Raw genomic sequence first — 25,046 nt, 5'->3', positions numbered from 1 at the left:
TTTGTATGAGTTCATGGTATCGTTTAACTCTTCAATGTGATCTATTCATTCAAAGTATTTAGCATATGTGTACTATGTCAGGTATCCTATGGGGTTTAGATACTGAAACTACCAATGAATATGATGCAAACACTGCCATCTGATATTTTACAGTGTAGAACCATGTACAGTACGTGAATTACTGCTAAAAGGTGTTAGGTGGAAAAGAAAGACACTGTTAACTTGTCCTCAGATTTGTGAATGAAAGTAAGTGAGGTAGAGCCAAGGTGACAGCCCTGTGCGCTACAGGTGCATGTGTCCTTGAGCCACCTGGTTTGGCCTTGTTAAACATTCCTGCACCTTCCAGAAAAGACACTATATCTTCCCTGGAAAAGTCATTATATCTTTCTGAGTCTTCCTTCTCTTTTCTTCTGAATGAACACAGAATGTACAGCTACTAAAACCAAGTTGGTGAGATGGTCAGATGTGAGTAAGCGAACGAAGTGCTGAGACCCAGCAGACCCTAACATGGCTGTTTCCTCTTGAAATTGCTTCCGTTCTGCCAGTCCACATTTCCCATTTTCCTTTGACCTAGGAGCAAGCACTAACCACACTTGTTATTTTTAATGAAAATACTTTTGGTATTTCCAAGGCATATATATATATATATAGAAACTATATTATACTCCTGAAATTAGACAATATAGAGTTAACATAAAATTCCAATACAATAGTTACTATACCAAAGTGGTCTGATATAAAATAAAGTTTTTACTGTATCCAGATAGAATACTTATAAAAGGTCTTTTTTCTATTAGTCAAAAAGTAAATATATATAAAGCTCTTTACCATTATTTGGTAAAGAAGACAGAGAATGACTGTAATAAGAAGTTCTTGTGATCACAGATTTGTTCTTCAATTCTGGATACTGGAATTAGGTGATACTCTATTCAAACTTAATAAAGAAATCTTTTTTCAGAATAAGTGGTTGATACATGATGTCTTAGCCTTTAAAAATGTCTCAAAGGGATGCTGGTTCTGCAGAATATTAATAATTCCTAACTGGAAAAAAAATTCCATGAGCAAAACATGTAGAAATCGTTGGGGTGCAAGTACCTTTACTGAAAATTTGTTAAACATCGTGAACTCTATAATAAGCAGACTTCCAAAGGATATGAAACCATTAGTTCCTCAAAGCTTCACTAAAAACCAATATCTTTTCACAGAATTAAGTAGATTAAACAAAAACTTAGGTAAACCTATGGATTTGTGGCCACAGTTTTAGGGGAGATCGGGGTGGGCCACTGAAAGCCTTGTTAGGAGAGCAGAGGGGGCTCGCCATGCACTGGTGTCTGGCTATGAGGACGGTTAAGCTTTGCTCAGGCACAGAAGCCAGACTCTTAAGTCCATATCCTAGATACTGAACCCTAGATCATAATAAATTAATCATCATTTATTAATTCACACTATTGGGTTCACATCCCCAATTCACTATTTACTAATTATAAGACCCTGGACTAATAAGTTAACCCTTGTCATATTCAGTCACTTAATAAAAATAATAATACCTATCTCATAAGGTTGCTAAAGCAATGAACAAGATAATACACAGAAATCATCCAGTAAAGGTCTAGCATGTAGTAAGTTCTTAATAATTACTTGTTATTATTGTTGACACTACCATATACTCATGATCTCATAATTTTTAAGAAGTGTCCCATTTTTGTCATAGCAAGTCCAGAAAATACAATAGATACAGCAAATAAAAATAAAGTTCTTAGATTCAAAATGGGTGGGGTCACTCTCCAGTGCCTCCCTTATCCTGGGAACACTTCAGAACAAGTGTGAAAACAACTACTTACTCGCATGCTATTTTGGAAATAAGAATGCTAAAGTTTGCAACCAATCAACTTGACCCTCCATTACATTATTTGATCAAATCAAAAATGTAAAAGTATATAAATAATGCTTATTTAAATATTTACATGTCTCTGGGTTCTCTCCAAATTTCCTTCTTTACACTCCTTCATTTCACTTTGACTGGAGTTGTGCAATGGTTCATTTACACTGTCAGTTTTCAACCAACACTAAGGGTCAGAACTCAGACAAAGTTAGGATTATTTATAGAAGTCCCCTCTTTCAGAGGTTTCTCCTAGTGTAAAACATAATTCTCAGTGAAGTTTTTATTTTAATACCTAAATGTACCTTTAATCTTCTATCAATGCATAATCACATTTCACCTCTAATTCTGTGGATTTTTTTTGTTGTTGTGAAGAATTTTTGCTCCAATATAAATCATCCTCCTTCATATTTATGTTAATGTTACCATTACATTTCAATAAAAAAAATTTTGTGGTATATAATTTCAGTGAAATATGAGCAAAGGTAAACACCTAGAAGCAGATGGGAAAACCCACATTGGCAAGTAATAATTTTTATTTTGTTTTCTGGGTAGTACCACATTTTGGAGAACTGTGGTATAGGTTCACTAATATTGGGAGCCTTTCTTTCCCCTTTTGCTCTCAGGTTTGAAAGCAAAAACATTCTGGTTCTGAGTGTAAATCTTCCAAATGAACTGAGTTTCAGGGTAAGTTTGTTGATATTGATTCAGCCACATTGGAGCTATTTTCAACAACAAAGATGTTTCTCCTTTGTAAGGAGTCTAATGTACTTATTGCAAAGATATACTGGTCTGCAAACTGCTGAGAAAGTAAAACATAAGAAATGAGGACAACTCTACAGCTAAGCACTCAGGATGCCCTGTAGAGTGGGTTTACCTGAGAATGAAGCACTGGGGTCGCTGCTCCTGAAACAGCTGGTGAAACGCCTTCTCCGCACAGGAGAAAATGTGAGGCGGCAGAGAAGAACAGGGCTGCCCAGTGCTGCTCAGGTAAAGCTGGGAGACCTGGAACAGTGCGCACAAAGACAGACATCTCTGTGAAAAGGCTTCAGGATACTTTACTGCATGGCTCAGCTGACTTATTTCCAAAACACAAAAGTGAATTTATCTCAAATTTTGGACCTCACTTGTAACTAAAAAGCATTTGTAAAATTATGCTTTTCTCAGCACATTTTAAGCATGCTTAGTGATAAAATGGAGGCTTATATTTGATCCTTCATTACCAGGTTCACAGACTTTAAATTATTCTGCTGTCTTTAAGAAAAGCAACTCACAAAAATCCAGTTTAATAGATAACTATGAAGTGAATAGAAACCGATAATTTACATCAAATACAATTTCTCAAATTTAATTACAATCCCATAAGATAGAATTTTTTATTTGAATAGAAGGCAGTTGTCACTAAAACACATATGAATTTATAAATTTCTCAGAAAAACAGAAATTTAATTAACTTAATTTCAGTGACAGTGATTTATATGATTGCCATGGTGATTAAGTGCCAGTATTTTCAGTCCTTTTGATTTTCTAATGAAGTCATTTACATTTGAATAAACAAAATGATAGGAAGACTTCTGACTCAGGAAGAAATATCAGGCAAACAATTTTTATTTTACAAAATAACTGGCCTGTTTCTTCAAATGTGTCAAGATTGGGAAGTTCAAGAGAAGACTGAAGAACTGCTCCAGGTGGAAGATTAAAGGACCTTGTGGTTCGGTGCACCCTGCATGATGGCCTGGATCTTTGGTTATCAGGGCATCATGGGGACAATGGGAAACACTTGAACAAGGCCTCTGTATCAGAGGATAGCAGTGCGTCAGTAACAACTATTTTCTGATGGTTGTATGGAAGTTAGATAGGAGAATGTCTTTGTTGGCAGGAAATGCATGGTACATGTCTTCAATGTTAGTAGGACAACATGCCAGCAAATTATTTGAAAATGGTTGAAGGAACAAGTTGTTTGTATTATTTGCCTGCAAATTTTCCATATGATTGAGGTTACTTAAAAGTATAGGGGAAAAGAATGTTTAAAAGTAGAATAAATGATCTACAGTTATAAGACATAATTAGATAAATCTCACAAACATAATGTTGAGTGGAATCTATCAGATACATAAGAGAACATACTATATGATCCATTTACATAAAATATAAAAACAGGAAAAACTAATCTACACTGTTAGACATCACGTCAGTGGTACCTCGGGCAAGGTGTGTAGTGATTGGAGAGGGGCAAGAATGGTGCTTCTGGAAGTGCTGGGAATGTATTGCACCTGAGAGCTCATGAGCACATAATAGTTGGTATACTGAGAAAAGAGCCTTTTTCATATGCATTACATCTCTATAAAAATGTCAAGAAGCCAAAGTCATTAAACACTGTAGTTCTGGTGCAGATACAAGAAAAAGAGGTCCCTAGAATACACTGCATAGCTAACTCAACACACGCATGGGAGGGGATTTGGTGCATGACAGGATTCTGCATCACTTATCAGTATAGCGAAGGGTGGTGTTCAGAAAACTAACCATGTATTTGTAAAGGAAACAAACATTGAATTCTACCTCATGCCATATGTAAAAATAAATTCCAGAAGAATCTAAGTCCTAAATATGAACAGCAAAGCTTAAATAATTTAGACAAGTACATGGAATATAATTATCATAATTTGAGTAAGGAAATGAGGGTCACAAACAAATTATAATGGTATAGATGGGTCAATCTCATAGTACATTGAACAACTCCTGTGCAACCACAAACACTAAAATAATAAAATAAAAAGTCAAAGCAAAGACAGAGAGAATAAGCTGTGTATATAATCAATAAATTGCAAATATTTTATAAATGACTCTTAGAAATCAATGAGAAAAATTGGAAATAAAACTTAAAAAATGGACAAAGAATATAAATGGAAAAGAATGGCCAATAAATATGAGAAAAGATACAGAAAACTCTAGTAACAAGGGAAGTGCCATGTCAAACAATAAAGGAATATATCACACATAAAACATTGATAACTTTATCAAAGATAGTTTAATAATAATAATAATGGCTTCCACCTTCCATGTTCTTGCTGCTGTTCTCAGCACTTTATGTTCACTAACTCATCTAATCCTCCTGGAGTCCTATGACTTATGTATGAGAATCATCTTCCTTTTTATAGGTAAAGAAATTGATGCAAAGAAGTTAGTGACTGGTCGTAAGTCACATGGCTAATTAGAAGTAGAGCTTGATTTCCTGTCAACTACATAATTTCCTGTTCTTAAAGTAGTTGGATACATTTTTATCTTTGTAATCTCAACTTGGCTGCATTCTCAGCTCAGCATTATCGTGTACTGCAGGTTTTCTGAACACACAGTATTTATTTACTCTGTCATATCAGTTGTAGCAGTGCAATCTCACAATGTTTGTATTCATCACTTCCAGTTATTCCAAAGAATGTACTAGAGTCTGCAGCTCTTCTTTACTCATTTCAACAAAATATCCTTTGACTTCACTACTTTCTTTTACCTGTAGATGAAGGTTTAAAAGTTGGGTTTGTAATGCAGAAATTTTGTCAGGAGAAAGTGTAAGCTTCAACTATCAATCAGAATCCTTAGCTGTGCAGAGGAAATATCAACTTCTTCTAACAGAGCCTGATTAATTTAATCTTTCCTAATTTTTCCAGCATTTCATGATCACTTCCTGATGAAATGAATTCAACTGCTGAGATATCTCTTCGTCAGATAATTTTTACCAAATACAGCTTTGAAAAATTTTGGTAATATCTTTTAGAACATGTATCCATTCTGTGGAGTCCTAAGCATTCTGATAATCCTGATAGAGAGGATAAATTCAGCCACAAATGCCATCAATTATTTTGTGAAGAAGCTGTGGGCCCAGTTCGACTGGAAGCTTCTGCAGCTGCCACCAATAGAACTGTATTTTAATGCCATAAAATACTATAGGGGATTTAGAATAAATTAACTAGACCCAAACCTTTTAACATAAAAAAATATTTGAAAGCGCTATGGTTAATAATTTTTTTAAAAGAGGATATGTTCTTTAAGTGAATTAAAATAGAAAATAATGGTATATGCATATATATGGTAAATATACAAAAGATTAGATGAGAGTGTAATAATGACAGGATAGTGGTCATGATTGCTTATAGAAGGAATAAGCTGCGGTGGAACTTACTCTGTGTTCCTGGCACACTACGTCATGTAATTTAAGACACCATATCATTAAGGCATACCTTTATTTTCTGTACTACCCAGAAAATAAATGTTACAACTAAACTAGAAAACAACGGCTTCTTGTTAAATCTTTAAAGTTGCATCTTGATCACAAGAGTATATGTAAAACAATGGATTTTTATTTAAAATATTTTTTTAAAATATGAGACCCATATGGTGGTGTGTATACAATTGCCAATTGTATTAGACTTGGACTTTTTTGTATTTTGAATTATTCCCCAATTTAAAGTGAATATTAAAACTTTTTTGAGAATAGTTATGTATACATTATAATTCAGAAACCCACTAGGACATTTAGCCCAGCTTTATTTTCATTTAGGACAAATTTCTGTCCTTTTTGAACACTTGGACTAACACCCTTTCACTTCTCCCCAAGTCTAACAATTTAATTTTGACAAAATACTTTTTAAACTAACCTGTTTTGTAAAGTCCTGCTGGTGATTTCATTAGATGCTATAAACAAAGGGAGACATCAGAGACCTAGGAGCATATATGAAGGAAACCACTTGCACACAGAGTACATTCACATTCCTATTCTGTTTCTTCACACAAATTTGGGATTACCTATTCTCTTTAGGCTAAGTTTCACTAGAGATTCAATATAGTAATGGATTTTGAGTGTCTAAATAAAGTTTTTTCATGATTACCAAACTAGTAACTTTTCTCACTTCCCAACCCTTGCAAATCTCCTTTTCATGCGATTTTACAGTTTGTATTATAAAATAATCCACTGCTACCATCTGATAATTCTTTGCTTGATGCTAATTCTATGCTGTGTAATATAAATATAAAATAATAACTTTAATATGATACCATTTTCAATTTAATTACTTCTATCAAAACTTGAAGATTTTCACTTACATAAGTTCTAACTTTCTATTGGTTATCACTATCATTATCAATATTACTGCTCATTCTCATTCAGTCCAGCAAATATAATCAGGGTAAGAAAGTTCCTGCCCTACAGGCTACCTCTCTCCATTTCACCTTACTCTCTCCCCATCTGTATCATTTCGGAACAAGAGGATTCTGGTCAGTGGGAATTTTGTGTGCTATTTCTTTTTATTTTTATGGATGAGATGACATTACATCATCTTCATTTGTGGTTATTGATAGTCTGTGCTAGACTCTCAGTTTCCAATGAATAAAGGCCCTTCTTTATGGATCAGTCCCCTCCTATTTTCCACTGTTCAATGATGCCTCTTAATAAACTGCCAGGAGATTGCAGGTCTTGCCATATTCTGATTGCTGAAGCCAACCATGCAGTTCCATAGCTTATGAGTGAGTCATTCACAGGTCCACAGTGTCGGGATCCTGGTAACCTGGGGAACCCCCCAATGCCAATGGATTGAGTTAGCATGGGCTGTTGTGTTAGTTCTACAATATAGCATGAACATGTCACCTGAATGGATTTCCTCTTCATTAGTTATATACCTATATATAGATGACTTTGGAAAAAAATGTTTTGTTCAAAGGACCACACACAATTAAACACACATGCCTCTGGGCTCAGCACCTTGTTGCTGAGAGTAGTTTGTCATGCATTTGCTATAGGATCCGGATTTAAAGTCTGTCTCTGCCACTCACAGGAAAATGTTGGAAAACTTATTTAATCTCTTTAAGTCTCGGTTTATCTATCTGCAAATTAGAAATAATTATTCTTACACTGATTGTGTTGCTTTTTGAGATTAAATATGATAATACATGTAAAGCTTTTTGCAGCAGGTCTGCCATGTAATAACAAACCCTAAACATGTTAGCATTGCTTTCCAGCCCTGTTCCTCCATTTACAAAAACCCTGCTCAGACACTCTAGCTGCCTGTCAAACCCAACATGCCTGGCAACGGGAATATCAGGAGACCAACAGCAAACAGAATCTAAAATTAAGCCGCGCCCTAACCTGGCATCCCACACGAGATGCCATGTTACATATTGGGACAGCTTAATCTCACTGACAAGTAAAGGATGAAAAATGATTGGGTGCTGCTCTGTTTTGTATTATGCATATTCAAAAATATAATCTTGAAAAATTATCCCCGGGTATTTTATCCTGAATGGTGTCAGCATTTTGTGCATTGAGTTTCAAGAGGATACATGTGTGGGTTGTGAACTCCATAGTAACAGTGACAATGAGAAACATCCAAGAAAGTCCTCAGATTGCTATGTGAGGGGTCAGTGAATATTCACTGCTCAAGCATTTGTCCTCATGACATTCTCTTGTTCATTGGTTTTCTGATTACTAAATTTGCCACTGCATTTGACCTGGTTCTTTAGTTGCCACCATAGTGGCTGTCATTGTTGTCATCTTTCTTCTTCATTTTCTATTATTTTTCTACTTCATTTTTGAACATGGTATGAATCCTAGAAATCTTACAAAGTGAAATGCCTATGGGAATTATTCTTAATTGTGCATGAGGTATAGAATCTCAACATTACTTCAAATTAACCTCCATAAACTTCATATATTTTATTTACCTGAACCTGGTTTTTCTCATGAATTTTTTCCTTTTCTTTCATTTTCTTTGTTATCAATACCCTTTCTCTCCCAGACTCACACTTTTAAAACCTGTGCCATCAGTTGATCCTCTCTTCTATTTATTCCTCAAATAAAATTACTCCTTGAATAGTACTTACTGTCTTTACACAAACTCACTCAATGTATTCTATTTTTTCCCATTACTAGAGTTCCCATATTAGGCCCTGATAAATTTACTCTTGGATTATTTCAGTATTTACAAATTAGTCTTCTTGCCTAAATATCTCCTCTCCTTAAACTGATATTAACAAACAGACTAAACACTCTAATTGTATCTTACTTCTTTTTTCCTAATCATTCTTATTTTCTAAAAAAATAAAACCCGAACTCTCTAATCTACCTTTATAATCTAGGCCTAAAAACTAAAATTTTAATTATTCACCTTTTTGACCTTCTTAATTTGTCAAATTGTTCTGTGCATTTCTCTAAACGGCCTTATATTTTTTTCATCTCCAAAATGCGGCTCTAGGCAATTCTGCAAAATATACTCCCTTTCTTCTTATCAGAATCTTACCCATTCTTTAAAATTTTTCCCATGTAATGCCTTTCTAAACCTAAGATTTCCTTCCATTCTAACCTTTTGACATGTGAATTAATAGCATGTACCCCTAAGACAGATTTTTTCCTATCTCACCTACAAGTGGAATCTGATTGTTTTTTATGATATTTTTGCATTTTGCTTCTAGAATGTCAATGCAATACTTAAGGACAAAGAGATTCAGGATTCCTAAATATCTAACACAACATATTACATTTAATAAAGGAATGTTTGTTGGTCTTATAAAGCAGTCTTGTCCCTAGTTATGATTGCTTTTTTTATACATGCTATTCAGAAAAATCTGGCTACTTTTCTATTTTCTCCTTCTCCTCTATCTCTTACATGTTTAAAATGAGTAATGATATTTGTCTTCAGCATAAATAGGCAGCATAATAATGAATCTTTCCCTGATGGTTATACTTCATTTAAAACTATCTTCCTACTGGCCCCTCAGTGCCACTTCTCCCCAGCGACCTTTAGCGTCAGAGCAACATTGCTCACGGCAGCAAACCATCTAATGAACAGAGCTGCTTGCTGTCATGTGTTTATATTAGTATCAAAACAAAGTTTGCCACAAAGGGTATTCTACATCCATGATTAATGACCTTCTACATAAGGAATATTATGCAATGGCTTAATATAACACAGTTAATGGTATTGGTAATGACAAAATAAAGCACAGATGGTGGTTGTGGACTTTATTTTTTTCAACATGAAACACAGAAGTCATTTTCCTGGTTTGTATAATCTTTATAGACATGATCATACTCAATGTATTTTCTTCTTTCATTAAACTAATCAACATGGGAGAAAACAAAACTATTTAAACAAAATTTATTATTTAAAATAATAAACATACACGTAATTATAATCAATAGATACATAAAAAGAAATGGAACTTTCTCTTGTATGTCCATATGACAATGAGATCATTTAAATGCGGTTCAGTACACAAATAGCTAATTTAAAATTACAAGGTACTAACATTGCTACAGACAATGTCCACTAATTCACCCTAAAAATTAAATCCTCACTTCTATCTAATATCTATAATTTTATGGGTTGTTACTTATATACCAGGTGGATACAAACTATTTGATACTCCATAGTATATGTGAATTCCAAAGTACTAGATGCTGTAAAGTTTCATTATAGCCTGTTAAAAGTAAGTTTACTGTGAGCTATATATCAGTGCATATTTTACCAAAATATATTTATTTTCCTCTATATTCTACATCAGAGTTGGTTGGAAATGATGTATATAAAGTCTGATATCTATAAATTATAGACTGCATTTGCCATTTTAAGCTTTAATGAAGTGTTCTGGCAAAAGTCTCAATGCATTACAATCATTCCTGCATTAATAAAGAAATATGTCTCTTAATGTTTCTCTTCTTTTATCTACTAGCATGTATTTCTGAAATTCAAATATACCATATTATTTGAAACCATGAAACTGCCATAATGCAGACACCCTAAAAATAAACCACAAAATACAAGTTTATTCCATTACAAGATACAATATAATAAGGCAGATAATACCATATGATAACAAATATGTTGTATTTTCCCTAATACTTAGAGTTTGACCTCCTGCATTTAAATAATATTTATATAGGTATATATATATATTTCATTCAATTATTCAAAACTCACTTTTGTCTTGCCATAAGATTTATGTTCACCCTACAGTCAAAGGTCACACTATAAGCCAGGAACAATACATTAATAGTTAACTTTTTTTTTGCAATTAAAAAATTTCTTTTTAATGTTCAAATACACTTGTCTCCATTTTCCCTCCACCACTTTCCCTTGCCCTACCTGCCCCCACCTTCCACCCTCAAGCCTTCCCCACTTTGGCTTTGCCCATTGGTCCTTTATGCATGTTCCTTGATTTGACCCTTCACTCAATAAATAACTTTAAATAGCATCTCTCTCTTTCTTGGAAAAATATATGCAGAATTAAAAAATCATGGAATTTCAACCAAGCTTAGATATTTGAAGGCAAATGATATTCTGATACCAATGCAATAAAAATAGGAATAGGCTGTTTTATTATAGCTCTAATAAAGTAGCTGGAAACAGACTAATGATCTCACCATGAACCTCTACAAAAGCTGGACAAAATACAAATTAAACACCTATTTGAGGCCTCTGAAAATCACCAAAGCAGCTAGAACTTAAGGGATCAAGATCTTGGAGAATATCAAAATGCACCAAGCCAAACAGGATGTTCTGCACAACTTTTTCTGATCATACATCGCCATTTTGCTTCAAGGTCCCATAGAAAGAAAACATAATTGTGTAGAGAATTAAGCAGATACAATATTCCAGCAGTTTAACACTGCTGGGAAGATACAATATCAAGTTCAGGTATCAGTAACAAAGTAAAGCCAAGATGGACATTACCCCATCTTCTCAATGGAGACCTTTAAGGGGGGCCACCTTATGCATAAGGGCAAACACAAAGTAAAGGAACGTTACTAGAGTCAAGATCATCTGCCTATAATGTATTTATCTATCAGAAAAAAAATAAAAACTTCTTTGAAAAAAGATAATACCATCCCAGCCTCTATAAACATTTATATAAAAGGTTCAGTATTCAATCAACATGTTCCAGGAATGTCAGTGAATAACATCCATGTAATGGAAACCAAGTGACACATAAACTAGAAACAGACCCAGATACCATTAGATATGATAATTACATTAGATTAGAATTATTAGAATTATTAACTAGAATTAGAGTTACTAGAATAAGTTGTTATCATTAGAGTTATCACGTACATATTTTAAATTAAATTATTAACATGTTCAAGAAAATAGGTGGTGAAGTAAAGAATTTTATCAGAGAATTAGAATCTCCAAGTACAAAATAAAAATTTTAATATTAGAAAAAAACAGCTGATATCAACAAGTTCATAGATGGTTTTATCTATATATTCAAAACAATAGAAGAGACAATTAGTAACCTAATAAGTGAAGTAACCTAGTCAATCTACTGACCAGACTGTAGACTAAATTAAAGCAAATGTAAAAAATAGAAAAAAATACATTTATAGAATTCATACAACAAAAATCATAATACAAAACATCTTTAACTGAAGAATAATAAAATTGTGAAATATCAAAGATATAGAATTTAGTAAAGCTGCATTTAAAGCAAAATAAAAAGCCTCAAATATTTATTTAGGAAGGGCAAAATATCAGTGAATTAACTATAAAACTTAAATGTCTATCAAATTCAACTCAAAGGAAGTAAAAGAAAAAGATAAAGATAAAAAACAAAAATCAATTGTATAGAGAATAAAGACAATAGAAAATGTTTAAAAGTTACGAGTTTTCTTTGAAAAGATGTAAACAAAAAATCCCTAGCAAATTGATTTTTAAAAGTCAGAGAAGACTCAAATTAACAACATACAAAATGGAAAGAAAGAACTCAAAATTCTAAAAATATTTAAAAACAGTATTATGAATAACTATACACCAAAATCTTTAAAGATTTACTATAATGAAGAGAATCATTATGTAACTACTCAATTTAGAATTTTCTGAAAAGTTTGTTCTTATGTATTGTTAGGGTTTTTCTTCTTGATTGGTCATTTGATACATATAGCTGTATCTGGTGAGTATTATTCTACATTATTAAGTGGTACATTAAATTTTATACTCACCGTGGTGGAGTAAATTGGAAGCTCTTTGAATGGGTTAACAAGCAAGAGGATGTCCCCAATAAAAGTCTGTTAAAAGAAAAAGAAAAAAAATACTTCTTGAACCATATAAATAGCACCTTTAAAATTAAAATCACTGTGCAATATAAAGAATAAGTAAAAATTACACTTTAACATTTTGTGAATCGTTTTAAGTTTGTAAATAAAGAAATAGAAAAGTCAAATTCATATAAAATAAAGCCAATAGGTTTGCTCTACTGAACACATAAAAAGTGAAATGATTAGGTTTTCTGAGAACCAGACTGGATTTTAAAAAAATGTAAAATTAAAACACATAGCAAAATATAGTCGATGAAGTAAATGGGGTAATGAGTTCTATGTTGCTACAGAATAATAATACATAAAATGCATAACTGAAAAGTTGATAAGCACAGAAATCAAATAAAGATACTTTTCAATAAAAAAGGACAAGTACTGACATATAAAGGCACATAGAACAGATGAATCAAATAGATATCAAATAATAAATCACAGGTGTAAACACAAATACATCAGTAATTACATCAAATGTAAAGCTACCAAATATTCTCATTAAAAGGTAAGGATTTGTGGGGGGGAGGGGTGAAGGGAGATGGAGCAGGGTATATGGGGGGGTAAATGGTGATGAACTGAATCTTCCCCTGAGTGGTGAACACACAATGCAGTATACAGATGATGTGCTGTAGAATTGTGCACCTGAAACCTGTATAATTTGGTTAACCAGTGTCACCCCAAAAATTCAATAAAAAGAGCAAAAAAAGAAAAAAAATATTATCAACTGGATTAAAATACTATGTGCTACTCCAAAAGAAAGCACTTTAAATATAAAGGATAATAAAATTTCAAAGTCAAAGGATGAAGCAAGATACACATAAAAACAATAACAACAAAAAAGGTGGTTTAGCAATACTCAATTCATAGAAAATATCTGTATACTTTAAAGTAAGAAACAGTACCAATGATAAAAAATGACGTTTTATAATGACAAGATAATAAATCAATCCAGAAGATGCAACAGTTTCTACATTTTTATGAGATCAAAATCTGAGATAAAATATGTCAAACAACAACAGCTTTAAGAAGACAAACACGAATTCACAATGATACTGGGGAATTTTAACAGTTTTTTCTTAGCAACTCACTGAATAAGGAGACAAAATTTTAAAATAAATTAGAAATTTAACCAATAGACATATTCAAAACATTGTTACCAAAAACTGTAGAATATATGTATAATCCCCTAAACTGAACACAGACCAGTTTCATTACATTTAAACGATTTGAGCCACTCAGAGTGTATTCTCTGGTCATGATAAAAATTAAGGTAGAAATTAATAATGGATACCTAGAAAATCATCAAATGTCTGTAAAAGAAATTGAATCTATGCCTAAAAACCTTTCTATAAAGAAAACTTAGACTTCTCTGGTGAATTCTTCCCAATGTTGATGTGTAAAATAAACAAATGTTATACAGATTATTCCAGAAAACAATAGGAGATTATTATTTTATTTTTGGAGGCCCTCATGAACTTTATATTTAAGATGTAACTAGTAGATTAAAAGGAATACAGACTGTTCTCTCTCATCAAAACACATGCAAACATTCTGAGCTAAATATTGACAAACTAAATTGCAATAATGCATTCAACAAATAATAGATCTCAACCAAATAAACTTTATTCTAGTAATGTAATGTTGGCTTCATATTAGAAGATTAACTTTTAAAATACTAAGAAGTGAAGAAGAAAAGTCATATTATGGTCACAGTAAATGCTGAAAAACATTTAATACCATTTAATGCCTACTCTTGATTTAAAACAATAACTTTGAAAACAATTAATACATTAGTCCTTCCTGAATCTAATAAAAAGTTACTACAATGGCATAGCTACTGCAAACTTGCTGGATGGTAAAACATTGAAAGCTTTTTTTCTGGATACCAAAATGAGACAGGGGTGTTTATTATTGCAACTTCCAGTTATCTTTTTATTGAAAGTCCTATCCCATGAAATAATGTAAGAAAAGAGAGTAAAGAAGCAATCAATTTTAAAAGAGAAAACAATTAAAGTCATTATTTGCAGAGTACCTGGAAATGTATGCAGAATATCCAAAAGAATCTCCATATAAATTAATATACACATATTAATTTGGCAAGTTTGATGGATAAAGGGCAAATGTAAAAATAAAATATTGTATCTCTATTAGCCACAAATTATTAGAAAATGAAATTTTCTTGTTATTTTCTATAAGAAAATAATATTAATTATAGCACCAAAACTAGAAAAATAGGCAAGTTTTCTATACCAAAAATTTTAAAATGTTCCAGAGAAACTAAAGATGGCCTAAAGAAGTATAAGATAGGCCATCAAATTTAAAAAAATATTGTCATAATCTCATTTATTCCCAATACTCAGTGCAATACTGATAAAAATACAATTAAAATTGATATATTGACTTTAAGCTGTATATGTATGTCTAAGAGTCATGATTAGCCAAGATATTTTTGAAGAACAATGTCAGAGTACTTGCTATGTATCAAGATGTATTATGAGCTATAATGATTAAGATATCTTGGTATTGGTTTATAGACAGAAAAACAGGTCCATACACCAACCGCCCCCCCCCCAGATTTTAGAGATAGACCCACTCCCCATGGTCACCTGATTTATGACAAAGATGCCACTGCAATGAAGTGGGTGAAATCACATGGGATAAACATTAATCCTGACCTTCCTCTTTAACCCTGTGAAGTCATTTCCATGCTGGTAATACACTATAAATGTTGAAGTTAAAACAAATCAACTTCAAGAAGAAAACAGAGAAAAATACTGTCATGACCAAAGCCAAATTTTCTTAAATGGGAAACTAAAAGCACTAACCCTAAAGAACTTTATAGGAATTAAAAACTTCTCCTCATCTAAAGATGCTACTAGAACTAAAATGTGAGCCACAAATTGGGAGAAAATGCTTGCAATATGTGTATCTGACAAAGAAGAGCCTGAAAAAAATATATACAGTGTTTAAATATATATGTATTTTATTTTTATATATATAAAAATATATATAAATACAGTTTCTGTTACCAAAAACTGTAGAATATATGTATATTCCATATCAAGGAGAAAAAATGGGTAAAAACAACCTATTTTTAAAGGGCAATATAATTAAATAGGCAATTCACAAAGTAAGAGAATCAAATGGGCAAGAAACATATTAGTCAACATCATTAGTTATCAAAGAAATTTAAGTTAAAACCATAAAGAAGTGCCATTGTGAAACTAGAAGAATGAATAGAATTTGAAAAAGTCAACAAAACAAATAATACCGATAATGCTAAGTGTTGGTGATGATGTATAGACCTAAATGTCTATGTTGGGAGTATAGCCACTTTGAAAAATCACTTGGCAGTATCTGTTAAAGCTGAATAAACTTTATGATGCTGGCATTACAGTTCCAGGTAAATGCTCCACAGGAATACTTATCTATGTGTGCCTCCAAAAAGATGTAAGATAGTTTATAACAGTATTTATAATAACCAAAAAGTGAGATCAACTCAAAGGTCCCTTAATTGTAGAGTCAATTAATAAATTAGGATATAGTCACAAAGTAATTTATTGCACAGGAGTAAAAATGGATAAGTAGTGCTGCAAGTAATAATATAGCCAAATATCAGAAACACCTGATGATAAAAGATGAAAGACACAACAGAGAATATACTTCATTATTCCTTTTATATAAAATAAAAACAGACAAAATTATTAGATAGACCTATATGTCAGAAACTTTGTAATGATTAGGGTGAATTAGGGAAGGAGTTTCTTATATTTTATTTCTTTATTAAGCTGCTGGTTATACATGTGTATACATCAAGTAAAAAATCATATAGCCATTCACTAATAATTTTGCATTATTCCCTTCATATGTTGTAATTCATTACAGCATTTACTTAAGAGAAGGATTGGCAAGAATTTTATAGCCACGTAAAGAAGAAAAGAATAACAGTGAAATAATTGAACTGAAAAGAGACCTTATTTGTTAGTATCTCAAAATTACTCTTAAATTCCAGAGAATAAAAATTAAACTAGAGAGCAGACTGAGGAATAATGGAGAAATATGCCCATTAAAGAAAATGATTTTTTTCCATTTTTAAGTATATTTTATTGATTATGCTATTATAGTTGTCCCATTTTTTTTCTCCCCTTTATTCTCCTCTGCCCTGCATTCCCCCTCCTTAGTTTATGTCCATGGATCATACATATAAGTTCTTTGGCTTCTCCATTTTCTATACTATTCTTAACCCCTCCCTGTCTATTTTGTGCCTGCCTACCAATTATACTCATTCCCTGTACCTTTTTCCCCCATTCTTCCCACTCCCTCTCCCTACTGAAAACCCTCCATCTAACCTCCATTTCTATGATTCTGTTCCTGTTCTAGTTGTTTGTTTAGTTTGTTTTTGTATTTTAGGTTCAGTTGTTGATAGTTGTGAGTTTGTTGTCATTTTATTGTTCACAGTTTTGATTTTCTTTTTCTTAGATAAGTCGCTTTAGCATTTCATATAATAAGGACCTGGTGATGATAAACTCCTTTAACTTGACCTTGTCTGAGAAGCACTTTATCTGCCCTTCCATTCTAAATAATAGCTTTGCTGGATAGACTAATCTTGGTGTGTTTCTCCTTGAATCCAACTTCATTTGGACTCTCAGTTCCTGGACTTGCAAGTCTAGTTCTTTCACCACAATGGGGAAGTTTTCCTTCATTAATTTTTCAAATAAGTTTTCTTCTCCTTCTTGCACCCCTATGATTCGGATGTTGGAATGTTTAAAATTGTCCCAGAGGTTCCTAAGCCTCTCCTTATTTTTTGAATTCTTGTTTCTTCATTCTGTACCAATTGAATGTTAATTTCTTCCTTCTGTTCCAAATCTTTGATTTGAGTCCAGGTTTCCTTTTGTCACTGTTAGTTCCCTGTATATTTTCCTGTATTTTACTTTGTATAGCTTTCACTTCTTCCTTTATTTTGTGACCTTAATCATTTCTGTAAGCATCCTGATTACCAGTGTTTTGAACTCTGCATCTGATAGGCTGGCTATCTCTTCATCACTTAGTTCTTTTCCTGGAGTTTTGATCTGTTTTCTCATTTGGACCATCTTTTTTTGTCTCAGTGCACCTAATATGTTGTAAGTGGCAGAGCCTTAGGTATTCACCAGGGTGGGGCAACCTACTTCACTGCATTGTGATACTGTGTGTGGGGGAGGGGTCAGAGAGAGAACAATGCTGCTTGCTCAGCTCTCATCCCACTTTTTGTCACTTCCCTCACTTCCCATAAGCAGATTGTGCCCTTTCAGGTACTGATTCCCAGGTGGGTGGACCCCTTGAATGGACTCTCCTGTGAGCCTGGGAGTTTCTCCCGCTGCTGCAAACTCCACAGGTTTTTACAGCCAGAAGTTTTGAGGCTTTCTTTTCCCGCACTTGAACCCTTGGTTGCGTGGTCTGTCTTGTTCCCCAATTGTCCCTCTAGACTTATCCGCATGTGATTGTGGGATATCTCGGGCTGCCAGCCACTTCTCTACCCACCCAGGTCTGCCTGCTGCAGCCTTGTCTCATATCCTTGCCACCCAGCTTCCTGTCTCTGCCCTTTCTACCAGTCTGGATGAATGCTCCTTTAACTCCTTGTTTGTAAGACTTTCATTCAGTTTGGTTTTCTGGCAGTTCTAGTTGTTTTCTGTTTTTAAATTGGTTGTTATCCTTCTCTTGGTTGTGTGAGGAAGAGAAACACATCTACCTATGCGTCCCTCTTGGCCGGAAGGCCCCCAAATTTTAAGATAAAATCAAAATACAGCAACTCTAAATTGCATCTTCCTATTAAGGTATAATTTTTTCTATTGGTCTAATTATTAAAGGAAATTAATACTGTCTTTGATAATATATTTTGTAATAAAAAATCTGTAAAAATGTGATCTGAATGTTAATGACAGTCATAAAGAATGACTTTATATAGGTTTATAACCTTTTATGAAGAGTTCATTTTGATAAAATGGAAAATTTTAAATGTACTGTAGAGAAAGAATTTTTAAAATTGTAGAAATGTAAAGATTTCTACACCTTTTTCTTTTAAATTACTTTTTAAAGTAACTTACATGTCAAGTGTTCAAAAGGGTCTTTTAGTAGAATGGAATGACATGTAACTATATGGTAGGTACTGTGCACAGCATAGCATATTGTAGGTGAAACTTCAGATGACTAGGCTAGCAGGTGGTATTATCTTGGAGAAAGTGTGTCTATCCACATAATTTCAAATAACCTGGAAGTGAGAGAGACTTCAACTTCTGACACCAGCTTGTGCCTCCTCAGATGCTCGTATAAAGAAGGCCTGCTGTATCCAGCTGGGTCACCTTGAGGGGAACAGCAAGTTATTAAGGGGCGGAGATGAGCCAGGCTCCATACTTAGCTAATGAGACGTTACATAATTTATTTTTATTTTGTGAAGTTTCTATTTTTTTATGAGTCTCAAGTTCCACTAGTGTTTTTATAGAGAGAATAGTGCCTATATGCTTATTGGCCATCCGTGAAGAGATTTGATTGCATCTCCTATTCTATGCTACTGTTGACAATAATTGTTCAGGAAATGCAATGCCTTTATTCTGTGCATTTCCTAGCAACCAAACGTCTTATCACCTGCAACTCATTTTTTGTTTGATGGTTTGGGAACTTCCTCCTGCTATAGACTGTATGGAAACTTCCCAAATCAATAGCTCAGTGAAAGGCTGTACACTTAGTTAAAAGAGCAATATATAGATTATTTTGAAAGAGCATCTTACATAGCAAATCAGACTATAGTAAAAAAGAAAATGAAAATCCTTGTTGAACAATAAATTCAAATTAAATATTTTATCTTGGCTCTGATGGGCTGGTGGGAGCACTAGAAGTCATGTACTATGCATGTGTGCAGTAAGATCACATGTGAGATATGGAAGAAAAACAAGATTTAATACTTTTGCCAGGCATTCTGGTTTAAAAGCTGGAAGGAAAAGTATGCCATTAATTGCAAGGTGAGAGGCTACAGAAGGGACATGTTGAGAGGGTAGGTGTTGAGATCAAACTATCAAATTTGAAAATTTTAATCTTGAGACATCTACTAAACTAGTACCTTTGTATTTGTGGGGAAGAAACACTTGCTTTTATTTCCAGTATCATGGACTCATGATACTTTTTAAGAACATAATAAAGATGAAGTCCTGGAAATATGAAATTGAAAAAGACAAAGACACATAAAATATAAACCTTGATTTTTATTAGATTTAACAGATGAAAATTAAACCATCAAAGAAAGAAGGTGAAGGGATTAACCAAAGAAAATATATGCATAATCCATAGACATAGACAACAGTCTGGTGACGGCCAGAGGGAAGGGGGGACAGGGGCTGGGTGGAGGTGGGGAAAAGTAGGGAAAATGGGGACGTATGCAGTTGTGTCAAGAGTAAAAATAAAGTTAAAAATTGCAATGAGTTTCAAAACTCTCACTCTCATCGCAGACTGCTTATAAAAGGTTCACATATCCAGTGGTTCATATGATACACTTTAACAACCACTTACTACTATTCAATAAATAACATTTAAATTGCTTGTCTATTTATGAGAGGTGAATTCAAATACTATAACATAGAACACTTATGACAAAATTGATGCTAGATGACTTAACTCTTCAATATTTCACATGTGGAGAAAAGGAAAACCGTGCCTTGCACAGTGGAACATTTATATTTGATGCAAACTTTAGGAAAGGAGGGAATATTAATTATGATTATCCAGACTGCAGAGAGCATCTAGGAAGATGGTCCACTGTGTGGAGCAGTTGGAGCCATGACTTAGATAAACAGGTAAAAAATATTCAAGGTTAGAAAGTGCTTGGCCAGGCCTCATGGTGAGAAAAACAACTTGGTTCCTATTCTTACTGAGCTCATAGTCTAGTATGACAGCTAGCCAGATGTTAATCAAACCACCAATGAGATATATAATCACAAGTAGTTGTAAATGCTCTACAGAAAGATCCTCTACAATGACTTAATCTGGAAGATTAACATAGAGACCGAAGAACTTTTGAGTGGGAGTTTATAAAGCCAAGTGTTTTATGAAAGTAGAAATAGAACTTTATGGAAAGAAAAATAAGAAAATTCCCTGATGCAGGAAGGAGGGCAATGCTCAGTGGCTAAAACTCACCAACCAATAGTGTTCAGACCCTGATGAGACTCGTAGGAGATTCTAGACTCTGGAATAAGGATTGTGGTCATCCTCCTATGCAAAATGATAAGCTAGGGACAAGGCTTAAGACTGGGAGTTTTACAACTGTATTTGCTCTTTACAAAAGTTACTCCAGTTCATTGTGAGATCAGAGAGAAAGGGAAGGAAATTTGCTCTAGAAAATTAGGAGATTGTTGGAGAAAAAAATTGACAGTGGCTTTGAAGAAAATGGTGTCCATCAAGATGAAGGGGAGTAAATTAAGTGGATATTAGGGAGACAACGCCACTTGAAAAGCATGAAGTAAATGAAGAAATTCAAAACAATTCAAGCAGTGGTCTGCTGATAATACAATTAAGAAGTTCAAAACAAGAATCAACACAATGATGGATAAGGAGAAAAAAATAGAATTAAAAAAACAAGTAATGGGGCAATAACAGATCAAAATAATCAGGTTTCACCACTTTATGCCAATGACTCAATTCCATTACTTTTGAGCAAAATATTTAATATTAAGTGTATTTACAGTGCAGGCAATTTATCCAAGCATTCTGATGCTGTATTGAATTTACATAGGGTAATTAGCACCTGACAATTTATTACTTGTAAAGGAACCTCAGACTTCACATTTCCATGAAAATTACTTACTCAATTTCTTAGTAAACTAGAAAAAAAGGGCATTAACAAAAAGGGAGAGCAGACATGTGTATAATCAGATTTCTTCATAGACATTCTGACTGAATTGCTCTGAGTTGAATATAACAAAATCAAGGAGAGGGAGAAGAATGAGAGAGGAGAGATATTGAGAATAGAGATAACATGATGTCTAAACTGTTATTAGTATTGGTAGAAATAACGCATATTAATCAGGATAGAACCACAGCAAAAATTTTTCCATGTTGTTTGTCATCCGAGTCATTTACTTGATAACAGGTTATCAAAAATCCCTGTATAAATTATTTACTTTACAGATGAAGACATTTCCTGATCATTTAGAGGAACAATAGTTTATCTTTTCATGCAAATAGGGAGGCAGTTCTCCATGCATAATCAATGTTTCCTCTTTAGCTTCCTTTTCCAGATCTAGAAGGCTATGTGAAACATAGTAGGTAAAATAAACAGCACTTTTAAAAGTGATTAACAGATCCCCATGGTTCTAGCAAGATCTTCCACAGCAAACATTACAAGGAAGTTGTCTACCCTTACGATACCAACTTACACTTAACAACTCTGAAATTTGCACTTTGTTGAATCTGCCTTAAAACTGCACCAGAAGAATCAACCTGGGCTCTGAGAAATCTACCTTTAGCTATCAGCATGACCAGAAGCAACAATAAACCCATTATCTGTAATATATGCAGCACTGAAGGGTAAAAATATGCAGCAAGAAAAATGCAGTGCAAAAGGCAATTTCAAGGGCACTTACGTATATCTGATTGTTCCCAAAGCGCTTTTGAATTTCATAAAGCAGGCTGCCATCGTTGAGCTCACTGAGTGTTGCTAGGTCATCATTTGGAGCAGGAGGCATTAGCTTGACCTGGGGGAAAAATTAAGTAAGATCAATTCTAATTGCTTTGCAATCAACTTTCTTCACAATTGGATGTTCCATTTCAATTACATGTCAAAAGTTTAAAAACCACATGACTTTGAAAATGTTATTAAAAGATGAAATGGTTCTCCTATAAGAAACAAAAAATTTCAACAGCCATAGAAAATTATATTCAGATGAGAATTTCTGTTCTATACCCACGAGTGTGCACACACACTCACACATCAGATGTTCACTTACATCCCTCAAAGTCATTAAGTCTATCAAAATCATTTCAGCACATTGATTCTTCCTAGTCCCTATGTACAATTTAGACAGCTCTAAACTGTGCTGAGTCCTTTGTAAGACAAGCAGCTGAAAAAAGCTCATGTGTTTGCAGTGTTTCCAAAGCTAAAGCAAAACTTCTCTCTCAAATTACTGTGGTTGGCATGGAAGCAATGTGCCTGGAATTTAGTTTCTGCATACATCTAGGGGAAGGCCAGATTTTTAAAGTGAACTCTAGAATTTTGGCTTGCGATTTTTATTCTGCTCTACAGTACTCTTAAGATTAAAGTAGCTGGGAGATTAGAGTAATTCTGTCCAGAAGAAAAAAAATGCTTTCCTGTTCAATTTAATATAGAGTTTAAAAACTAGGCAATATTAAAAGAAAAAAAGATATGTTTGGATTATTTAATTTGATAAAAATCTACCCTTTAGAAGTTTGAAATGGTCAGTGTTTAATTTTATATACACAAGATATGTTCTGAAAAGCAGAAATTTGGTGTAATGTGACAACTTTGGTTTTCTCATATGAAACACCAGGTAACAAAAGAAAAAGACTCTTCTTATTAATGCTCCCATGAGTTCAGTGGTGCCCATAGTGAACATCTAATAACAGTAAATTTATTTGTATTATTAGCATTCATGTTTGTATTCTGTATTTGCATTTTATTTTTTTAATTTTATTTTAATTTATTTTTTCAAATACATTTGTCTCTGCCTCCCCCCACCACTTTCCCTTGCCCCCTCCCTCCTTCCCTCCCTCAGCTCTTCCCCTTTGGTTTTGTCCATGAGTCCTTGCTATATGTTCCTTGACTTTTCCCTTCCCTTTGTATTTGCATTTTATATTTGTATTATAAATATACATTAAACTATTGGATGTACCATCACTAAGTAAGTTGAACTTTATTACTGTTCATCAGCTAAATATTTATAGGGGAAATGATATTACTTGTTTTTTTTTTAAAACTAAATTGAGGACTCTTTCTCTGAAATGAGTGACTATTTCCCAAAATGCAATCTTTCCTATGAGTTCATAAATTCAGGTCACTGTTATCTCAGACTGTTTCTAATTTCAATGCATTATGGTAATAATAGAAACTTAAATTCTTTACTGGGACTTTCAAATACTCAGAAGAGTAGTTTGTTAAATCTTCTATTTGTAAGGGTGTCACGACAGTGGGTTCTGTGCCACTAGAAATATAACCACTTGTAGAAGTGGGAAACACAATATTCCAGTAACAGCATGTTTATTTATTAAAAATTAAATTATAAAATATTCCAGACTCAGAAATGTCAGGAACAAGCTTCTCCCTTTTCCACAACATGCACACACTCAACCAATGCCTTGAGTTTATTTTCTGGTTTTTGTAGCATTTATATAAAAAATATGTCTCTAAATATCTTTCAGAATTATCCTATACAGAATGTATAACATAGTATTATTAAAACTAGTCATTTAACTTTGGGTTACAGACACAGCTTTAGAGGTTTGATGTCAAAAATACTTACTTGCATTGTTCAAGAACACAGTATCCAAAAACTGGTACTCGTTGCTTAATATAAGTTTTAATGTCCCAGGTCACCTAATATTTTGGGGTTGGAAAAATCAATTTTGGGATCGTGTGATATGTTTTTTAACTTTATATATTTAGTTCCACTTTGAAGAGTCAGAGGCCTAAGGTGCCACCAAGACCGACAGTTCTCAAGGATGCATAAAAATTAAACAGCACGAATCACTCTGCCTAAGCCCTAGGTGAAAAGAGCCTAGTAGTCTTCTGTCTTCAAGACCCAGGCACTGTTTCATTTTGCTTTTTCATAAGTCATGCTAATTCAGGTAATATCTTACACACTGACCTGAGTACTGGAATACAGGAAAATTCATCTAATTCTAAGACAGCCATCATTTGTATTCATCTAGGTGAATGGTGTTTAAATCAAAGTGTAAATCTCGCTGTCTGTGAGGTCTTTTTTTAACTTTTAAAAAAAATTTTGTTACATTTTACATTCAATATTATTTTGTATTCGTTTCAGATGTACAGCACAGTGGTTAGACAATCATACTTTATATAGTGTTCCTCCTGATATTTTCAGTACACAGTTGGCACTG

The 25,046-nt window shown here is 33.4% G+C and overlaps 1 protein-coding gene and 1 pseudogene across 2 annotated transcripts in view; both read right to left on the bottom strand.

Moving 5' to 3' along the window:
• The window catches only part of MYO16 (myosin XVI), a 590,664-nt gene that overhangs the window by 277,866 nt on the left and 287,752 nt on the right, over nucleotides 1-25,046 (bottom strand). For both annotated transcript variants that reach the window (XM_054574388.1, XM_054574387.1), the window contains exons 11-13: nucleotides 22,556-22,666; nucleotides 12,861-12,926; nucleotides 2,757-2,884 (exon numbers count right to left, since the gene is read on the bottom strand). In XM_054574388.1, coding sequence (XP_054430363.1) covers nucleotides 2,757-2,884; nucleotides 12,861-12,926; nucleotides 22,556-22,666 — 305 coding nt within the window. The remainder of the gene's footprint in view (nucleotides 1-2,756; nucleotides 2,885-12,860; nucleotides 12,927-22,555; nucleotides 22,667-25,046) is intronic.
• Nucleotides 5,301-9,166, bottom strand: LOC129071165 (COMM domain-containing protein 8-like; annotated as a pseudogene).

The sequence above is a fragment of the Pteronotus mesoamericanus genome, unplaced genomic scaffold (genome assembly GCF_021234165.1).
Source record: "Pteronotus mesoamericanus isolate MK-2021 breed Mesoamerican mustached bat unplaced genomic scaffold, CSHL_Meso_final contig_26, whole genome shotgun sequence".
In the NCBI taxonomy this organism is placed as follows: domain Eukaryota; kingdom Metazoa; phylum Chordata; class Mammalia; order Chiroptera; family Mormoopidae; genus Pteronotus; species Pteronotus mesoamericanus.
Note: the sequence above shows the minus strand (reverse complement) of the source record. Positions and strands in the feature narration are given on the sequence as shown.